A 22,056-nucleotide genomic window follows, 5' to 3' on the forward strand; every position below is an offset into this window, starting at 1 on the left:
TCTGCAGAAAAATAGCAGTTTTATATTTTGATTGTTTAATAAAATTAAAACCAGTGTTTAAAAAAGAAAAGGAAAAGAAAACAATATAAAATACTGACTGGCCCTGATAGCATTCTTTCTTATACAAAGGAAAAAGTACAAAATCCTGAACAGTACTGACTGAACTCTATTCTGTAAAAAAATAATACACAATACTGAATGGTTTTAGAAATATCAATATACATCTACAGTGAGGAGAAACATATTATCATATCTAAACAAATGAACAAGAGCACGTGTTAATAAATGCAACAACTGGGGAAAAAATGTAAGAAAATATGTAGTAGTTTGCATACCAGTTACAAGAAATATGAGCTAAATTCCAGTATTTAAGTACTTGAAATGAGGATGATTAAACCATTTAAAGTGCTCAAGTTTTCAATGAACAACCTCTGCCAGTAGGCTCACAATCTAACACAGTATTTCCCAAAGTGGGTGGTATGCAGTGGAAAGATCCAGGAGGGCAGTGAGGGGGGAAGTGGTGGCAGGGGAGCTTCCAGTCAAAGTATTGGTGCACAAAAAAAGATAAAGGGAACCAGTGGCCTTTATGGCCATGCTGGGAATGAGGATTGCCTTGACATTTTTCAGGGTCCCTTAAAACCACCACACAGCTCTGCTGATCGCTTTGTGTGGTGGTGTCTCTTGCTCTTCACTCCCCACACAAGCTCACTCCCTTAGCTGTAGCTTTCGCTAGTAGTGGCAGTTGGGAAATTCTCATTAGGCTTGGGTGCAGGTCATCACTTTTGTGGCTTGGAGTGGCACCAATCTGGAACAGACTGACTGGAGTCAGTAGCGGCAGAAAGGAGCTTTCAAATTTAGGACCCTGCTTAAGCTTGGCAGGTTAGAGTTACATAGCCACTTTTGCTTTCTTTTGTCAGACAGGCCAAGGGAAGAGGCAGCAGAAGAAACAATGCTGTGTGGGGGGACTTGAAGCTGTGTGGGGAAGGCATGTCTCTGGAGAAAGAAGGGGAGGAGTATCTGGGCTCAATTCTTGGAAAAAGTCCTTTGATTTGGAACAGTTCCAGTGGTTAAAATTTCACCAGGCCAGTCTCCAGTCCAGAACATGTGCCCCATGTAAACCCCCTACACACACACTGGCTGTGCCCTTCCACCCCAATGAAGAAGGATTGAGAGCCATTCCTTGCCAGGGAGAAGCTTCTGCCTTTGCACCTGGTCACCTTGGGCACTGCAACTGAGCAGGAGACTGAGCAGTGACCAAGAGGCCTCTTGCCCAGACTATCCTAGGATTGTTAATAGGATTGGTGTCACCTGGTGTGATAACTCATTGTGTCACCCCCTCCCATTGACCTCCTCCCTATGAGACCATACAGAATCCTTAGTAATGTTTTTTGTATTAATGTTACACTTTAATAATTCCATATATCACTGAATGTAATGGCAATACCTAAGACATAACTTCTTCCTCCTCCCATTTCATACAAAAGACTCCAGCTTCATGAGTGGGGTGCAGAAGGAATCCAGGCATTCTTCCTCCTCTTTACTCTCAAAGCAGAAGCCTGTTGTTTGAATGGGAGATATGAGCCTCCAGCGTCACGAGTGCAGCACAGAAGGAATCCAAGGATTCTTCCTCCTTGTTATTTCAAAGCAGGAGGCTGTTGTGTCAATGAGAAACAGCAGCCTCCAGCTCCCAAAGCAGGAAGCAGAACTAATAGAATAGGAATTAAGGGGAGGAAGAATCCCTTAATTCCTCTTGCACTACACTCCCGAAGCTGAGGACTGCTGTCTCCCATTTTAACAACAGCCTTCTCTTTCACAAGTACATAGTACTTCTAGTATTGCTTTGTACTTCAAAGTGCATAGTATATAATCAATATAGTAAGTAGCACAAAATGCAGATTACAATTCAATGTCTACGAGAGGAAAAAACACCATTCAGTTGTAGCTCTGTTCTCTTCTTTGTGTTGGTCCAATTTTTTGGTTTGTAGCATAATATGTGATCAAAATAGCAGTAACTGTTTGGAACTGCTTTAAAACATAGTGAGCACAGATTATTAGAAGGATGTGGACAAGATCCTTGGAAGTGTTCAGAAAACAACCTGCTCTCTTGATCCCTGTCCCTCGTGGTTAGTGGCCCAGGGGGGACCGGCGGTAACATTATTGTTACGCCGGATAGTTAATACATCTCTGAGGGACGGGCTATTTCCATCTCAACTGAAATTGGCCATTGTAAAACCTATTTTAAAAAAGCCCTCCCTTGACCCCCTGGTATATAATAATTATCGGCCTGTTTCGCTGCTGCCATTTTTGGGAAAGGTGATCGAGAGAGCGGTTGCGATCCAGCTTCAGGCGGTCTTGGATGAAACGGATTATCTGGACCCATTTCAAACTGGCTTCCGGGCGGATTACGGGGTTGAGACGGCCATGGTCGCCTTGGTCGATGATCTCCGTCTGAGCATCGACAGGGGAAGCGTGTCCCTGCTGGTGCTCTTGGACATCTCAGCGGCTTTCGATACCATAGACCATGGTATCCTTCTGGGACGCCTGACAGAAGTGGGGATCGGGGGCACTGCGCTCCAGTGGTTCCGGTCCTACCTCTCCGGAAGGTCCCAGATGGTGCAGCTGGGAGACGTGTGCTCTGACGAGAGGCCCCTTAAAACTGGGGTTCCTCAAGGAGCCATTCTGTCTCCCATGCTATTTAACATTTACATGAAACCGCTGGGAGAGATCATCCGGAGACATGGGGCGCGGGGTTATCAGTACGCTGATGACACCCAAATTATCTTCTCTATGTCTCCGACTGATGCAGTGACTGGGGATGGCGTCTCTCCTCTCGTGGCCTGTCTAGAGTCAGTAATGGGCTGGATGAGGGAAAACCGACTCAAGTTGAATCCAGAGAAAACGGAGGTACTAGTGATAGGTTCTCCTGGTCCAGGAATGGCGGTGGTTCCACCTGTCCTGAACGGGGTCACGCTCCCTGTGAAGGACTCCGTGCGCAGTTTGGGGGTGCTTCTTGACTCGTCGCTTCACCTGACAGCTCAGGTGAATGCGACGGTCAAGAGCACCTGTTATCAGCTTCGGCTTATTCGCCAGCTGCGCCCATACCTGGCCCAGAGGGACCTAGAAACTGTTGTACATGCTCTGGTAACTTCGAGACTGGATTTCTGCAATGTACTCTACATGGGGCAACCCTTATACCAAATTCGGAAGCTGCAAATGGTGCAGAATATGGCAGCCCGGCTGGTCACTGGTGCTCCCAGGACCAGCCATATAACACCGGTTTTGAAAGACCTCCATTGGCTGCCTATCCGCTTCCAAGCTCAATATAAGGTGTTGGTGATCACCTATAAAGCCCTAAATGGCTTGGGCCCAGGATACCTAAAGGACCGCCTCTCCCCGTACATTCCGCCTCGCACCCTCAGAACGTCTGGGCAGCAGCTACTGAAGGTGCCTGGGGCTAGGTTAGCCTCCACTACACGGAGGACATTCTCCACGGCTGCCCCAGCCCTTTGGAACGCGCTGCCCACTGAGCTCCACTCGACCACCACCCTGGCCAAATTCAGGAAGGACCTGAAAACCTTCCTGTTTCAACAGGCATTCCCCGAATAAAATCCTGTGGGCCTCCCTCCTCTTCCGTGGCCAAGAGGTTGGGCTATGGGGCTTTTTTGTCTGTTATTTTTATTGAATGTTTGATGTATTGGTATTTTAATCTTTTGTATTGTATGGATTGTTTTAATCTCTGTTGTAAGCCGCCCTGATCGCAGGAAGGGCGGGATATAAATAAAATTATTATTATTATTATTATTATTATTATTATTATATAGAAAAGAAATACTGGAGAGACTAAAACAGCTTTTTAAAAAACATTCATTTCAAGCTATGATGAAAGCTGGGTTCAAATGATCTGTATATGAGTGATCATTCTTGGTTTGAGGAATACAAACTGCTATAGACAGTAAAAACATAAAAACTGTCTGTATAATTAGCAGGGTAATTGCACCCAGTGGCTCTAAGAAACATAGAACAAGAAAATTGAACTCTAACATTAGGGCAAATCCATACATTCCAGTTTGTTTGAGGATAGTAGAATTCCTCCAGGATGACCTTTGGGTGTGGTTCTAAGGTGGAACCCACACACCAGTGGAAAAAAGGGCAACTATTAGCACAAAGGATGTCTATTTCAAACTTTTCACATAGCATCACTATGTATTCAGGTTACAGAACAAACAAAGCAAAGGAATTTCTTTGAAAAAATTACAGTCCAGATTTTCCTTTGGTGTCCAGTAAAGAACATGTTATATATAGAATTATTTCTTCTTTCTTCTCTTTTGGTTAAGATCCTAAGACAGCTCATTATCATTGAGACTGTACAATAGCAGGCATGGTGTAGTGGTTTGACTCTGGAGAACTAGGTTCTAATTCCCACTCAGCCATGGAAACCAACTGGGTGACCTTGGGCAAGTCACACACTTTTGGCCTCAGAGGAATGCAAAGGCAACCCCCCTTATTTATCTTTGGAGGGGGGACTAAGCAAACAAGTTATTTTTGTTTTAGCATTTTATAAATTGTTTCAAGATACATCTTGGGTGTGGGAACTGGTCCATACATTTATTACATTTAAAATATAGAGATGTCTAAAGAGTGCTTTCTCTCAGAAAATGGGATTTGTTTCTATTGATTTGATGCAGTTGAGAGATAACAGTTCATCAGTGGGCAAAACAAGAAACTTGGAATTCACCCAAACCCATCCTTTTCAAAAGGAGTTCAGTTGTAGCTTCCTTCAAGGTAACACATGCAAGAATGCTCAGTGCTTATTCCAGAGACATCATTGCAGTGCAATATGTCTTGACTTCTTCCAACTGAAGGGTTTATATCTCCAGAGCTATGCTTTCCACAGCTTCTGGAAGTTGCAAGGGCTTAAGATTCTTTTCAGAAATCCTTAGAAGAATTGTCAGCTTTACCTATATCTCTGAAACCATGAACTGAGCACGTTCAAATTGTGTTGACTTGACCATAAGGTCTATACAATGGAGACACATTGATGCTGGCATTGAAGCAGCAACCATGTTAGCATAAGTTACCAATATTTTATACATTTTAACATAATTTTGTTCCTTACTCAAGCATATCACAAATGGTTTCTCCAAGTATTCAAAAAGTATGTGGTGAGAAAGTTAATCCCATACATTCCCCAAAAATGTCTCTCATGAAGGGAAGGAAAAAGTATTTCATGAAGGGATGAACATATATGACGTTAAAGAATCAAAATAAACAGCATTTAAATATTTTAAACATTACTTCTAAAAAACTATTTTTAAACAAAAATAGCTTGGATTAAAATGAGATTTAAATGTCATGCAAACAAAAAATCCCTGATTCAGATTTAACAGGAAAACAGAGTTTACAATGAAATTGTGCCTTGGCAAGTAACAGAGCTGTAGTGTCTAGTTTCAATTTTAAACTCTCCACAGTTCCTTGTTTGTCATTCAAACTGGAGAAACTGTGATAACAAACCATTTTATCCTGGTTCTCCTCAAAATCACCAACTTCTTCATCTTTGGCAACAAAGTTATACATATTTGCTCAAGCCTAAACCCCACAGATTATAATAGAACCTACTTCCATATAAACACATTTTAATGCTGCCTTTTCTCCTAGGAGTTCAATATGTTGAAGATACCATTATTCTCATAGAAAAACACTGATGGAGTTTAAACCAAATCACTGGCTCAAGTTATTCCATGGAGCTCCATACCTAAGTGGGGATTTTTAGCTTCTAGTCTCTTCCATCAGTGTGAGACAGTTTGGCCATTAAACCACACTGGTCTCCAAAGTAAGGGTTGTTTTAGTGAAAGAACGACATGCTCTTATTGCTGTATTCTTTATTTTGTCACACCTTATGTCTTTTGAAATAATCAGTTCTATACTGTCTGAAACAGCACTATCACTTATTGTCTGCAAAACACATTTCTAATTTTCTTTTTTTCCCAATCACACTTCATAACCCATTTTTCTCAGTAAGCATTTTAAAACAACCATGTAGTACCATACATCTAATTATATCAGTGGTGTCACTAGGATTGGTGTCACCCAGTGTGATAACTCATGGTGTCACCTCCTGTCGAGGAGCCACCATTGCCTTTGCACCCAGATCCACTCTTCCTTCTCCTTCTACCTCCTCTGCATCTTCGGCACCACAGCACCCAATCACCACCTCAGTGCTGTATCCAGGTGGGATCTCTGCTGCCTGAGAACTTCACTGCAATTTGCAGCAAGAAGGCATGGAGGACTGGTTGGGCAGTGGCATTGCTTGCCGCCTTCTCATCTTCTTCGTCCACTCCCTCATTCATGCAGCATCAGTGCCCATTCACTCTCTGCCAACCCGGTCTGGCTGGCCAAGTGCTTCCTCCTCTGCCACCTCCTCTTCCCAGCAGGATGGAGAGTTGCTCATTTTGCTCCCACAGCTCCACTGCAGGCATGAGCTGAGAAGGCGCCTCCTGAAGGCTGCCTCCACAAGTGCACTTAAGGCAAGGTATGCACGCCCTCTCAAGGTATTACTTGGTGTGATCCACACACCCCACACATCCCTAGTGACACCACTGAAGTGTAATTTAAATAATTCTATCTTCATTTTCCTTGTGCCTGTTTTTAGATTGTAAGCCCCTAAGGGAAGAAACCTAATTCAAGCCAGGCATTTTTCTGCTTCCTGTTCCTTGAACAAGGAGAAAGGAAAGCTCTGAAACCACTGAAGTACACAACTGGATCTAGGAGTGCAGTAGTACCAAAGATTAAGTACTTACTTGTCTAGTCAGAACATCCGCTTGGCATCTATTAGAGTCCTGTGGGCAGGTCAGCCAATATTACCTTCAGCTTCACACCATTCACAGTCTTGCCATGTAACATAGCTATAGCATGACTAGCACTTGTTCTCTCTGCAAATTTGGCATAAGCTACATTTTCCCCAGGGATGAGGTGACTGTTTATAAAATTTCCAAACCGACTGAAACAAAACAACAGAGAACCAATAGTAAGATATGAAATAGTATATGCTGCTTTAATAGACATGCTTGCAGATTTCCAGTATCTTCTATTATAGGCAGTTCTGTCCATAAAAACCTAATATTCAAAAGTTTAAGTTAATCTTTTTAAGATATCAAGATGACTTCTCAGATTAGCAAGAATTCACTATCATTAATTCTGGCAAAAACCTCCTGGCTCTAACAGAGATGCACACGTCAACATATTCAATTAACAGCACCCTCTGTCGTGTCTAAACATATAAAATGCCCCCAAACCAATCAACCTCCCATTTCTCTCTCTTCCAAATAAACTCACATTATTACAGTTCTCTGTAATACAGTTATTACAGTTTCAATCAGACAACCTTGCTTAACAAGTCTGGTTTTTTAGTTGATCATATCTCACCTTAATACATTGTCCAAGACATCTTGAGGTAAAGGACAGGGATCAAATACAATGAAAAGCTTTTCCCGTACAGGAGAATCAGGGGGAGCTTTCCTTTTGCGTGATGGAAGTTCAGCGTCTGTTTGGAGAGATGGAGAAGAGATCCGGGACTGCTAAGAAAGGAAGGGAAACACAATCAGAACTCTCATTTTAAATCCTGTGTGCTGTCCATTTTAAACCATAGACTGACAATCAACAGTGTGGGTACTTGGATATCAATCTGATAATGCTGTTCCCACATCTAGCATATAACACAGTTTCTAGAACTCTCAACTGGTTTCCTAAGTGTTTTTTCTTTTGAACATTTCTGGATTTGAAGTTATATTCTCTCTCAGTCTGAAGGCTCAAAGGTGGCAACAAAAGCAAAATAATCAAATAAATGTTTGATACTAGAGAATTATTTTTACAGAGTTAATGTAGTTCCCAAAGAACAAGCCAGAATAGTCAGATGTCTCTGAGACCTGGAAACAGAAAATGTCCTTCTGTTGGGCACACAAAAAGTCATATTATACTAAACTCCTGGAGCTCTCTGCCCATCTATAGACTCAAGTGTACACCAATGCACAAACTGTTTGACAAACTCTCTTTGGAGTCCAAGTGAAGTGTGTCTCTCTCCCCCTTACACACACACACACACACCCCATTCTCAATCTTAAAGATACAGGGGCATGGGTTGAAGATCCTCCTGCAGATAATCTTCTTGTTCATACCAGCTTTCTAAAGAAAACTGCAGCACCAATTGCTCTATCATGTTCTCTTGACTACAAAAAGGGTACAGTCTTGTTTATTTTCTGATCTGTGGTTTTAGGGGGGGAATCCCATAATCAATAGTTCTTTGCACTTTTAATGCTAGTTCTGGATTAATACTCCATTTTTGTCATCAAAACACTTTTATCTTGCCTTTTTATCAGAGAACACTTCATCACACTTGCGCATGTCTGTTAATTATTGTTGTTCCCTGCCTTGATCCATTGAGAGAGGCATGTAAGAAATATATTCTTCTTCTTCTTACTATTATTAGTATTATTATTACATGCCAATCAAAGAAAACCTGGTGGTATTTTTCCTATGATAAATATGTTCAACTGACACAATCCATACAAAGACCTCACCCACTACTCTTTTTAAAAGGATTTTGATTAACTGACAGACACAAAGAGTCCAAACACATACAGCGCTAACTTACAGTTATTTAGAAGCTGGGAAAAGTACTTACAGACGATGCCAGAAGCTGAGGAGCCCAATTATTATTCCATATTACTGACGCCAGTTGTGAAGTCACCACCTGTGTTGCCATTTCTTGGATGAGACTGGAGCTACAATAAGATATTTCTAAAACAAATGCACACTTTCCATATCCTAACATTGTTAAAATATATTTAAATGGAGAAACTCAATATTTGTGGGTAATAGTTGAGATTAATTACAGGCCTGATGCAGCTAAGGTCAAGGGCTTTTTTAAAGTTCCATTCATATCCATATGCCTATTAAGCACATAATAAACTCTCTCACATCAAAAAATAATTGGGATTTAAAGTGCTTAAGTTTGGCTGCAGTGCTAGCTTATGAATACATAACTTTGAACAGAGAAGCATTGTAATTTCACCAATGCCTTCGTTTAAAAAGGACAAAGTGATATATTAAAACTATTTCCCCAACATTTTATCAGATATGTTCAATATATTTTTCATATTATATTGTTGAGAATATTCAATGTTACACTTTCTTTCCCTTTTAGAGAACAAGAAAGATAACCCTTTATGAACTTCTTTCACTGCATATTGGACAGACCTGAAGGATCAAATATTGACCCAAATTCCTTCTGAGTATATTTTGTTTAAGGGACATATCAACTGCATTCCACTTATCAATATTTTTAAATTAGTGAATATGCTTCAATTTGACTTTTGTTGCACAGCATTTTCTGAAATGAAAAATATGCACTACAATTCCCAAGTCTAGTCAGCATTACTGCATTTAACATTTGTATGATTTAATACTTACTTAGTTCCATGAGTTTCACTTTCCAGAAAACTAACATGCAACTGGTTCCCAAGAGGATATTCTAAACCATGTAGTCTGCACTTCGCATACACAGCAGATGCAATGTTTCTGTACCGAATTACTGCAAATACTAAGAATGAACAAGAGAAAGCATATAAGTATGAAAACACTCAAGGCTTATTGGAGAACAAAGCCAAACTACAGGATAACTCCAATAATGTTCTGTTACTTTTTACTTTTGCTTCTTTTTCTATTTATTTATATCCCACTTCCGCCCCCCCAAAAAAAATTGGAGTTCAAAGCAGCTCACAATTTAAAAGAACATTACAATTAAAAGCAGACAAAAAGGACCATTAGACTAGAATTAAATTATTACAGCATTAAAACAATTCACATAATAAAAGAATAAAATGCAATTATGTAAAAAGATACATTTCAGTTTAAATTCAACGCTTCTTTAGCAACAAGTCAGTGCAAAATGATTTCTCTTCTACTTGATATAACTAGTTGATTTGGCACAAGCTAAAGAGCAGCGTATAACTATTTAAAATAAATAAATAATAAAGAAAACAGCCAACATTGCTTTGGAACTCTTGGTAAATACATTTTAAAAAAATTAAACTCTTGGCAACTACATTAAAAAAAAACAATCCTGGGCTGCCTATAAGCAGAAACAGATGTATCTTAAAATGTAAGGGTAATCAAGGAAAGTGAGCAATGCCTTGATCTTAAGATTTCTTACAGTAATATGCACTGTACTACCTGCACTATATACTACTACTTATATATTTATGTTTTCGAAATATATCCTTGGTTTTTAAGGAAACTGCCCACTCAAGTTATCTTACCACAGATCAAAATAAATCTAATGAAATAAACAAGAAACAAATGAAAAATGAGGGGAGGGGAAAGGGATCAATTAAATAAAATTAATTGAAAAATGACTTCCAAAAAGGTACTATTCTCAATGCCTGCTTAAAAGCAAGCAATGAGTGGGCCACGCAAAAGCACTGGGGAGACTGGATGTCACAATTCCATAACTGGGTGTCACGATTCTTAGCACATTTATCCTGCAGTATAAAGAGATTCCAGCTGAGATGACCTAACTGGTACAAACAGTAATTCATTCTTTACCATTTACTGAACATCTGATATAAACCCTTCTATGTTCAATGAAGTACGGTAACTAGACATATAGTACAACAGATGCTGTTTTTGCTGTTGCTATGATCAGAAGCTTTGAATATGGATTATATGATATGCAAATGCCTATACAAATCTCACTTCTATGTAGGAAATTCTGCACACATCATGTGCACAGTCACATGGGCCCCAAATGAGAGTGTGAGCAAGCAAAGGCTGCATCACCAGCAGCTGTTCTGAGACATTATACATGAGGATGGCAAGCAAACTCCTTCTAAACTGGATCCCGCAGCACCAAAGCCCATGGAAGGAGAGCTGGGACAATCACAAGCACTTTCTTCAGTTTCCCTTGGAATAAGGAACTGAGTACTACTTATACTGCTTTTCCTAGTCCTCCAGGATAGGGAACATGCCAGGCAGCAGGTCATAGAGCCAAAAATAAGTGCCTAACTTCAGACCAGAGGATTCTTAACAGGTTGTAGTTGTTCAACAGGAGGAGAGCACAGACAAAAAAATTCCTCAGTTCATCTCTGGCTTCCCCTTGAGCATCTTCTTTAGTGCTGCAAACAATGGTGTAGCTAATCGGTGAACCACAATACCTTCTGTGCACCATCCACACATGGATATGCACCATATGAAGTCATTGTTATTGGGAATTTTGTGTGCCAAAACTGATGCTGTTTTAATAACTACACCAATGTGACAAAGGTAGACTAAAAGCAATCATAATCTAGCTGATACTTCAAAAAGCATATATACTCCTCTATAAGTCTAAAAATTGATGCCCAAAAATTGACCCCCAAATTCCAGGCCAACTTATTTATGGGTCACTATAGAAATGTGACAGCAGCTCTTTCAGATTTCCTCATGCAGTTTGGAGATGAGTTCATTTCTCTCTGAAGCCAAGCAGAAAGAGTCTTGGGTGATTGAGTGACATTGCTGTTTGTTTAAGAGTCCATCTCTTGCCCGCCCATCTGGCTGAAACGAAAGCTGACATGATGAAGCAAAAAGTCTCTCTTGCCATACGCACACATACACACTGAAGGAGCCTCCAAGTTTTACCAGTGACCTATCCATGGGTCATGGCAAAATCCATAATTTTGGCCCCAAAACCTGACCTTGACTTGTACATGAGGTCGACTTATAGTTGAGTATATACAGTACGCAAACAAAGAGATAATGATGTTTTTAAGTACAGCTCCAGAAACTAAAAAATAACAGATTCTTCTGTCTCAGAGAAACATATCTGCAGTATATTCTCTTCCTTCAGAAAATCATATTAACAGGAGAAAACATAAAACTGCCCAAATGGTCAAGAACAAACAGTGTAATGCTTGGGAGGCATAACATGTAACATCTCCCTAATGATTCACAACAATTTTTTTTTACATTGCTAAAGCACTTTATCCCACCCGTACAGGAAAAAAAATTATGGCATCTGTAGGTACCCAATTTTACTTTTCAATGTATTGCATTACCATGGTTATTATAAAGATGTGGAGGAGTTTCACAACATTCCAATCCTGGGACGACACCAAAGAGGCTGAATATTTGCTCTTGAGTCAATGGACATTTGGATACCACTAATAAATGTCTGGAGATTGATGCTTTTCTTCCGGAATTACTCCTTTCCACACTTGCAAGGTCTGGTGGGTCTACTACATAAAACATAATAAAGTAGCATCATCACAGGCCACAGAATAATTAGACCATATCATCTTTAAGTATGTTTTACACCTACTAAGGTAGAAGTAAAGGGGGGGGGGGGAACAGATGGGTTTGCCTATGGTAATTCAACTTTCTCTAGTGACTATCTGAAAAAAGAAATTTTGGCTCTGTTGCAACAGCAGCAACTGAAGAACCGAATAGCAGGAGTCAAAGTCAGGCCTGTTGAGCATGTGAAATATGCATCCACACTCTACATTTGTATACAGAAAAGAATGTGGCCCATACCTTCCCATTTAGATCCAAATTCCAAACAATACCAAAATATAAAAAACAGAAGCAAAACAGAACACACACTGATATACGACCCAAGATGAAGTACAAACAGATAGATGGTGAAGGGATTTCAGTGCCACTGGAGCAAAGCAATTTCTGCAAGCATAAGAAGCAAAGGCATAAATGGTAGTAGTGTGGGCCAGTGGCAGGTTTCACTAGCCATCAACTCTCAGGGAAAGCAATGGCCTTGAGCAAGCAGCCATAAGTAACACCTCAATGATGACAACAGGGTGAACAGCTCTGGAAGTGATAGCTATGCACACAAAAACATATAACAGCACTATGAGCTCCTCCAACATCTGTCCTTTGACATATAGAACTACCATAACTCCCCACTAACATACTGAGATATGGGGCTTCTGCTATCTTGTCAAGCTTATCAAGAATCACAAGAGTCCAATCCCCTGCTTGATGCAGGATTTCCAGCTAGAGCACCTCTAATAAGTAGTCAGCCTCTTTTTGAAGATAACCAGAGCACACCCCACCACCTCTCTGGGCAACTGACTCCATTGCCAAACCAGTCTCAATGTGAAGAAGTTCTAATGTTCAATTGATATCTACCCTCCTGTGACTTAAAACCATTAAGACATGTCACTCCTTCTCTTCCCCAAGCTCATACACAGCTCTGTCAACCTCTCCTCTTATGTTTTGTTCTTATTACCATTTGTGCCCTTCTCTGAACTTGCCCCAATCTATCTATATTCTTCTTAAAATGAGACACTGAGAATTGTACACAGTACTCCAGATGAGGCCTGACCAGGGAAGAGTATGGGGGGGACTATTACTGTCCTGAATGTGGAAACTATGCCTCTTCTCTCCTACTGCAGGCTAAGATACCATTTGCTTTCTTGGCTGCAGCATCCATCACATTGCTGGCTCATGTTCCTTTTATGATTGACAATAATCCCAAGGTCATTTTCACATGTAGTACTGCTGAGCCAAGTATTGACCATCCTATACCTGTACATTTGGTGTTTGTGGCCTAAATGTAGAATTTTGCATTGCTCTCTGTTGGATTTCATTTTATTAATTTCAGCCTAGTGTTCTAGTTTATCAAGGTCCTTCTTAATGCTGTTCCTATGTTCCAATGTGCTAGCTACTCCATCCCCCAGTTCTGTACTGTCCAGACATTTGATAAGGATTTCTGCTACTCTATCATTTAGATCATTGATTAAAAAACATCAGCCCCAGGCTAGAACCTTGTAGTATTCCAACTGAGAAATCCTTCCAATTTGATGCACAGACCCTGATGACAACTCTTTGAACGTGATTTTCCAACCAATTATGGACCCATTTGATGGCGTTTCCATCTATTCCCTATTTATGGTAGTTAGTCTCCTAATCAGAACATCAGGGAGGATCTTATCAAATGCTTTGCTGAAATCTAGGTAACATCCACAGCATCCCCACCATCTACTAAATTACTGACCTGATTTTTTTTAAAAGACATACGGTTAATTTGGCAGGATTTGTTCTTGACAAATCCATACTGGTTCCTATTAATCACTGCATTGTCATCATGATACTTGCAGATGGACTCCTGTCTAATCCATTCTAATATTTTTCCTGTTTCTGAGCTCAAGCTGACTGGCATGTAGTTTCCTGGATCTTTTTTTACCGTTTTAAAAAAAGAGATGGATAATATTTGCCTGTCTCTAGTCCTCTGGTATCTCTTCTGTTCTCCAAGATTTCTCAAAAATGACAGCAAGTGGTTCTGCAAAGTTACATCAGCAAGTTCCTTCAGCATTCTAGCATGCAATCTTCTAACTCTACAGATCTGAAATTATTTAGGTTAACTAGGTGATTTCTCACCAATTCCTTGTCAAATTTGATTTGCAAATTGGATTCTTTGCTAAGGTCTTCCTGGTGCATGGAAGCACAGAGTTCTCTTTTGAGGGAAAAACTAAAGCAAAATAAGTACTGAGCAGATCTGCCTTTTCATTGTGATCTGTTAGCATTTTACCATCCTTGCTCAGTGGCAGGCTCACCATTTCCTTTGTCATTTTTTTTGCTTCCAACATATCTGAAAAATCCCTTTTGGTGGCTCCTTGCTTGCCTAGCCAGTCTCATTTTGAGCTTTAGCTTTCCTTATACTATTCCTGTAAACTTGGATTATACATCTGTTTTCTTCCTTGGTAATTCATCCTTCCATTCTCTATATATCCCCCCCCCACACACACACACTTCCTCCTTGAGTTTACTGTGCAGCCACGTTGGCTTTTTCAGAAGTTTCCCATTTTCTTCTTCCACTGAATTGTTTGTGATAGTGCTTTTAGCAATTCCTGCTTCATGAAATCCTACCTATGCTGAGTGTCTTTTTCCTTTAGCATCTCTAGCTATTGGATTCTGCCCAGTATTTCCTTGACCTTGATAAAATCTTTCCTAAAAACCAAGGATCATGTTTGACTATACTCTCCCTTGGCTTGTATCACAATCATGAATTCTAGCATTACATGGTCACTGCTCTCCCCAAAGTACCAACTACTCTTATTCCAGTGACCAACTCCTCCCTATTGGTTAGGATCAAGTTGATTCCCTTGTTCCTTCTTCCACTTTTTGAAATAGGAAATTATCTACAAGGCATACTAGAATTTTTTTGGAAAGCTTATGCTTAGCAGAACTAGTCTCCCAGCAGGTATCAGGATAAATGAAGTCCACCATAACTACCAGTTTTTACTTCTTTGAGATTTCTGAGATTTGTTTCAGGAACACATCATATTCCACTTCGTTTTGGTTTGGTGGCCTGTAGTAAACTCCAACTACAATTTTGTTTTTATTTCTTTCTCCATTTATTTCTACCCAAATGCTCTCCACACATCCGTTTTGATTGCTTGTACGGATATAAATTATTATTATTATTATTATTATTATTATTGCTCAAATTAATTTGTTTTTGGCATATAATGCCTCTTCTTTTCTTCCCCATCATTTCTTTTTGAACAGATGTTATCCTTCAGTTGTTATACTACAATCATGGGAGTCATCCCACCATGTCTATAAAATCATATTTATCTTTCTGCACTAGGACTTCAAGCTCGTCTTGTTTGTTTCCCAAGCTGTGTGCATTGCTGTCTAGAAATCTAAGGCATTGTTAGTACTCATCTTTTATTCTACTACAAGTTTTACTGTGGTTCCCATTCTCTTTCTCAGCTTCTCCTCTAGAATTCCTACCTTTGTGTTTAGAGAATGCTTTTGGACAGAAGTTTAAGCTATCATCTCCAACCTGCTGAGAATGAGAATGTTAAACTGATTGTCAGAAAGACTTAATGTTGAATAAACATGAACTTGATTGGACTTTAGAGTGACAAGATGTGTTCCTACTGCCCTGCCATGGACCTCTGCATTTATTCTTACCACTGTTCTCTGCTAGTCTCTATCCCCAACATAACAAAAGCAGAACAACCAAATGGTTGTAATTTCTTTGCCAAGACTAGGGCCTAATCTGCACTGCAGAATTTTAATGTAGTTTGACACCTCTAACTGTCATGGCTATATCCTATGGAATCCTGGGATTCATAGTCTGTTGTGGCACTACAGTTCTGACAGAGAAGGCTAAACATCTCTCAGATCCATAAATCCCAGAATTCCATAGCATTGAACCATGGCAGTTAAAGGGTGTCACACTGCATTATTTCTGCAGTATGCATTACACCTGGATCTGAACACATACTTTTTACCTCATCTCCCTCTGTGCTCACCTCACTACTGCTACTCTATAAACACAAAAGGGCATTCCAATAAAAAACACAAGGGTCTTCTTGGACAAAACCTGAATTCAAACAAGATGCTAGCCTTACACATTTCTAACAAATTTGTATTCATTATCTCTTTAGAAAAATCCATCAAGAGAGATTTGGCAATGCCACTAAGCAACTTCCAGCACAAAATCTATCACTCATAAATAAAGGAAGCTGGACATTTAAAAAGAGATCACCTTATTTCAACAGATGAATAATGGCATCACAGTCTTCACACAGATGTTCACTTCCAGACTGCACCTACCTGAAGCAAGCAAGTTGCTCCTGTGTACTTTACGGCTCCTTGTTTTCCGACCACCCATGTAGAATTTGCGTTCAGATGATTTCAGGGACTTATCTGAAGCCATCAGAAAAGTAGATGAAGTTTACAAATTCATGTCACATTTTTGTTTCCATACATTTGTGGGTCCTACTATATGCTTCCAATATTTTATATTCCAATATGGAAATGAACAATGATTTCAGTGATAATAATTTCCCCTTCAATATGCTTTAAGATCACAACCTACACATAAATGTGTGCTTTAACACTATCCTGCCTACCAGAAGTAATCACACTACTCTGGTGTACTTCAAGAGTATTTGTTTCTGGTTTTGCATCACTCATACAGAAATGGCTGACACTGGATCCAAGAGGTTTTAGTCACAGAGTAGGCCAAAATGGTAGTATAACCTGGAGTTAACAAACATACAGAGCAAATTTAAAACTTTATGGCAGGATGGACAATTGCTAGGAATTAGGAGCCCTATCAACCCTCCCTGAAGGCTCACCTTTCCCCCATTCCTTCCTCCTCAATATAGAAACTGGAGGGGAGGGTGGGTTCCAACTAGAAATGGATAAGTGCATTCCCTAAAGCCTCTGTGAGGGTGCTACTAAACAGTTTACTGTGTTTGGAGGCATTTGTGTATTCCCTTAACTGTTCCAGGTACAAAGGGGGCTTTATTTCAAACAGGAAATGTCACTTCCTGTTTAGAAAAAAAGTTGTCTGAACAGTTTTAAAAATGAAAATATACAAAAAGACCCTCAAATGCAACAGAATAGCCAGCTGAGTCCCCTAGAGGCCCAGGCAGGCACCACTGGCCATTAATTTGGGAAGCGGGTGCCGAGGCCATGCAAAATGGCCTTTGCAGCAGCACTTTCCCCACTCTTGGTTTATTACATACACAGTAGTCAACAAATCTGAATGCAAGTGTCACTCATATTTGTAATTCCTCAGAATCAATAATAATAATAATTATTCATTCATTCATTCATTCATTCATTTCTTGTCTCTCTTCGAGGTTAAAATCACAGAACCATAGAGCTGGAAGAGACCTCAAGGGCCATCCAGTCGAGCCCTATGCTGTCATGCAGGAACACACAATCCAAGCACCCTTGACAAATGGCCATCCAGCCTCTGTTTAAAGAGGCAGGGTATAACATGTCAAAATACAAAACACAATTTAAAAAAAAACACATAAACCCATTAAATGTAATACTATAAAACCATTAGGCACTCTCATGAGTACATATAAATTAAAGAGTCACATTTTAAAATTGAGTAATCCATAAATGAAGCCATAATGTCCCCAAAACAGAAACAGAACCTAGCAACATGTATATATTAGCAATGCAACCATATTTACTGCAAGAGCATATTATATACCCAAAGTAGTCAAGCTCTCTCCTTGAGCTTTTGGTTCTTGTACTGCACTATTGACACAGCAGCAGTATACAGTACGTTAATTTCAGGTAGGTTTTTTTTTTGTCACACTCACAATGTACTACAAGTTGGGTATCCCTAATCTGGAAATCTGAAAACCTCCAAAAACCAAAACATTTCGAACACCGACATGACGTTCTGAGGCTTCAATTTTGAAATATGTTGGATTTGGATGTTGGAATACTAGGACATACCTGTACTGTATTTGTGAGACTGAAGCAAAATACACAGCTGGAGAGAGACATGAAGATCTCTGAAATGGCTGAGATGTGGATTCACACCAAGCACTACATGTGGATTCCTGCCATTTCACAGATCCTTATGTCTCTCTCCAGCCATGACTCTCACCAGCCTCAAAAATACAGTATAGGTATGTAATATGTTACATGTATCCCAATAAATAAATAAATAAATAAATATCCCAACTCTGAAATGTTTTTGGTCCCAAGCTTTTCAGATAAGCAATATTCAGCCTGTTCCAAAACCTGTACTACCTGCATACTGCTCACAGTATTCATGGTACCGAACACAGGCTCAGTTAATATGGTGTTGAATTCTGAAACCAAGATTTAAAATTTGTTACATTATAATACTGAATCTTCTTAAAATCTTTTTTTTTTTTAGAAAGAGAAATGTCCTGAGGTTTTTAATGAAAATGACTGCCCTGTCTGTGATAGGAACACATAAATCTTTAGTGTAACATCATACTGCCTACCTGGCGTAATCAAGTTCTTCTCTTGAATTCTTTGAGTGTCTGTTTGCTGTTCTACACTACTTGCAGTGTAGTAGTGCAAATTGGATGTAAGCGGTTCAGTCAATGATACAGGCAAAGTGGAACTGTAACCCGCACTGCCCACATAGTATCCATATCCACAGAGTTCTGGTGGCGTAGACACTGGCTGAACCTCAGCGGTATTAGAACCTAAACCCAACAAACAAAAGGAATACTGAGATTTATTGTGATATGTTTTTTTCTGCACAGTGGATGAAGGATAACCCTTGGATAGGTTACTTCTCTCATTCAAGATAGGCAGGAGGTTTTGCTACATTATACTGTTTACAATGGTAATATTCATATATGTGATAACTATTTAAAAGCCTGTTAAAGAGATGTAGAGAAAAAAGTTCATTCCTAATGAAAGTGTAACATCCTAATGCCCACATGATGTAATGTAATCAATATATGATACCTTACATACAATACAATGTAATGTAATGAAGCTTAAACACTCAGGCATTGATATGTCTGTGTTTCTTCCTAAGGGGATGGTATAGTAAATAGTAAATAGCCAAAAAGATTATCAAAGAACCTGCTTATTTCCCAAATAAATATCCTGAGATTCCAATACTTAAGAATGCTTAAATGGAATCTTAACTCAGCCTATCTGGTTCAGCCACCATCATGAACTGGGCCTTTAGGTGGCCAAAAACTGATGATGGAACCCTAAAGAAAAAATTAAAATGGCAAGGATTTTCAATTCTTCAGTTTTAAGAGATGGGGCAGGGAACCACGCCTGTATCATACAGCTAAAATAAATAGTTGGCCAGGGCCCTTAATATTTTGTGGAAGTTTCATGTGGGATGTCAGTGAACTCTAAATGGTCTCAAGAAGTGGTGATGTATTGGAAATAAAATAAAATATTTGGGCATAACAATTACAAAAAAAAAAAAAACTTGCAACTTTTTGAAAATAACTATTAAAAAACTTGGGAAGACATTTTTAAAAATTTAGAAAAACTGAAATCTCTTAAAAGTATCTCTGCTGGGAAGAATATCCACAATAAAGATGATGATCCTACGTAAGATGATGTTTTTTATTTCAGAATATCCCTATTATTATGAATGATAAAACATTTGTAGGATGGAACAAAATTATTTCTAAGTTTATATGGAATGGCCAGAAACCTTGGATAAGACGGGAAACGGACAGGCTGTTTACCTGTAACTGTGGTTCTTCGAGTGGTCATCTGTGAATTCACACAAATGGGTTATTCTGCACCTGCGCAGAGCATATTCAGAACTTTCTAGAGCTGTTAGAAGCGTTTTGGAGGTAGCACCACCCACTCTTCAATTGCATTCCTGGCTCTCTTCCCATCCAAACCCTCAGTTCAATGGATGCCAAAGCAGAAGCCTAGGATTTAAGGAGAGGCAAGGCACGACAAGAGGAGGATAGGTGGGTTTGTGTGAATTCACAGATGACCATTCGAAGAACCACAGTTACAGGTAAGCAACCTGTCGTTCCTCTTCATGCTCTCTGTGAATCACTCAAATGGGTTAGACTAGCAAGCTGTAGTCACAAGAGGAGGGAGTGTCATGTCACACAAAAAAAGGTGCATTGCTCCCAAACAGAAACGACAATTGTAAATCTGAGCCAAAGTAGGCTTAATAATGAGCAGTCTTGATCATAAGATGACTCTAAGTCAAGCAGAAAAATCCAATACAGAAATGTAGTGGAAATAGCCACCAATCCAGGGAAAGAAGCATTCACAGTGGCAGAAAAAACAGGCATGCCTATTAGCTCTTATGTTGAACAGACCATTAGTAAGCTTCAATGGCAGGGACACTTTGTAAGTACTGGCCATCTCTACTCTGTAGATGAGTCAAAGAGAGAATAACTCTGGAGAATAGCATTCAGCAATATCAAGACAGGCAAAAAGTATTGTAATAGCAATAGCAGTAGCATTTACACTTCTATACTGCTTAGTAGTGAACTAAGTAGTATGTAAATGGATTGCCAAGTATAAGTCTAAGGTTGAGGAAAGAAACCTCTGACCTAGACAGCAAAGGGCATAGATTTGCTGGCAATGGCAATCTCCCACAGAAAGCTATCCAACAAGTAGGTGACATGAAAGCAGAAGAAGCTATCAACTGCAAGCAGTTATAGGACTAATAGAAAAATACTGAAAACAAGGAGGTTTGGTAAAAAAAAAAAAAAGCCTCTTGATCCAATAAGAAAAATGCTCTAGGCAGCTTCTTCCTGCTTGTGCATCGTTGGCGCGGCAACCACACAGCCGCACCATCCAGTTCCTGTGGCCCCAGTCCAGCGCTTCCAGGGGCGGCACAGAGCCGTCCCTTACAGGGCTGTCTGTACAGTCCCCAAGCCCTCAAATACGTCAATAAAGTGATCTAAAATGTAGGATGGGGCAGTGGCATTATAAAATCACTCAAGGTCATTATATGAGATATTGTGCATCAACAGACAGATCCTACGAACTAAAGTACTCCAAGGACTAACAGGCTGTGCAGGCCATCCCCTAAGAGGCGGCCTGCAGCCGCCTCCAGCTGCACTGGTTCAGGGGTGCAGCACCCATACATCGCCGTCCCAATCTGGCCTTTCCATGGTGCAAAAAGGAGCTGCAAAAAGTGGCTCCTTTTTGCACTCTGGTAAGGGCACAACAGCCACTGCACCGTGGCTTTAAGACGCTCCTGTGGCGCGGTGCCATGTGGACGCAGCGCCTGAGGAGCGCTGTGACGCCACGTGCCGTGTGGTCTGCACAGCCCCTAAGTATCCTTTTAGCATAGAGTGTGAAGTAGACAAATCTGAGCCCAGCAATGAGATAACTGGGCACCACCAGCAAAGAAACAAGAAAGAAATGTGTGTCCATATCACAAAGCAAGTAGATGAAAGCTGGATAGTCCATCCAGTCCAGAGAGAGCCTAGAAGGCATAAAGCTGGAGAAGAACTCCTGTAACTATTTCTGGAACTGTATTGGTTATTGGAGAGGAGGAAAAGTAACTGTTTACTTCCATGGAGAGGACTGTAATGAAGATCACATATTGCGGAAAAGAATGCAAAGGGAGCAATTGGAATGCTAGGGGGTTTACTGTAGCGGCAGCTACTGGACATACCTGAGCAAGGGTGATGTTCAGAAGTGCACAGGCTCCCCCTCTTGGAAAGGAACACCCAGCACAGCTCAGGAAGAATGCAGAATGCACATAATATTATCAGGGCTGTAGGTGATAATATTATCAGGGATGTAGGTGAT

At 40.1% G+C, this 22,056-nt stretch overlaps 1 protein-coding gene across 1 annotated transcript in view; it reads right to left on the reverse strand.

Annotated features, from left to right (window-relative positions):
- Positions 1-22,056, reverse strand: part of LOC149313707 (uncharacterized) — a 46,963-nt gene that overhangs the window by 2,458 nt on the left and 22,449 nt on the right. The window contains exons 10-16 of the mRNA XM_089523021.1: positions 18,786-18,992; positions 16,612-16,704; positions 12,087-12,266; positions 9,466-9,595; positions 8,678-8,777; positions 7,423-7,574; positions 6,798-6,997 (exon numbers count right to left, since the gene is read on the reverse strand). Coding sequence (XP_089379147.1) covers positions 6,829-6,997; positions 7,423-7,574; positions 8,678-8,777; positions 9,466-9,595; positions 12,087-12,266; positions 16,612-16,704; positions 18,786-18,992 — 1,031 coding nt within the window. The 3' untranslated portion in view covers positions 6,798-6,828. The remainder of the gene's footprint in view (positions 1-6,797; positions 6,998-7,422; positions 7,575-8,677; positions 8,778-9,465; positions 9,596-12,086; positions 12,267-16,611; positions 16,705-18,785; positions 18,993-22,056) is intronic.

The sequence above is a fragment of the Sceloporus occidentalis genome, unplaced genomic scaffold, assembly GCF_023333645.1.
Source record: "Sceloporus occidentalis isolate IW3139 unplaced genomic scaffold, rSceOcc1.0.p SCAF_4, whole genome shotgun sequence".
Taxonomy (NCBI): Eukaryota; Metazoa; Chordata; class Lepidosauria; order Squamata; family Phrynosomatidae; genus Sceloporus; species Sceloporus occidentalis.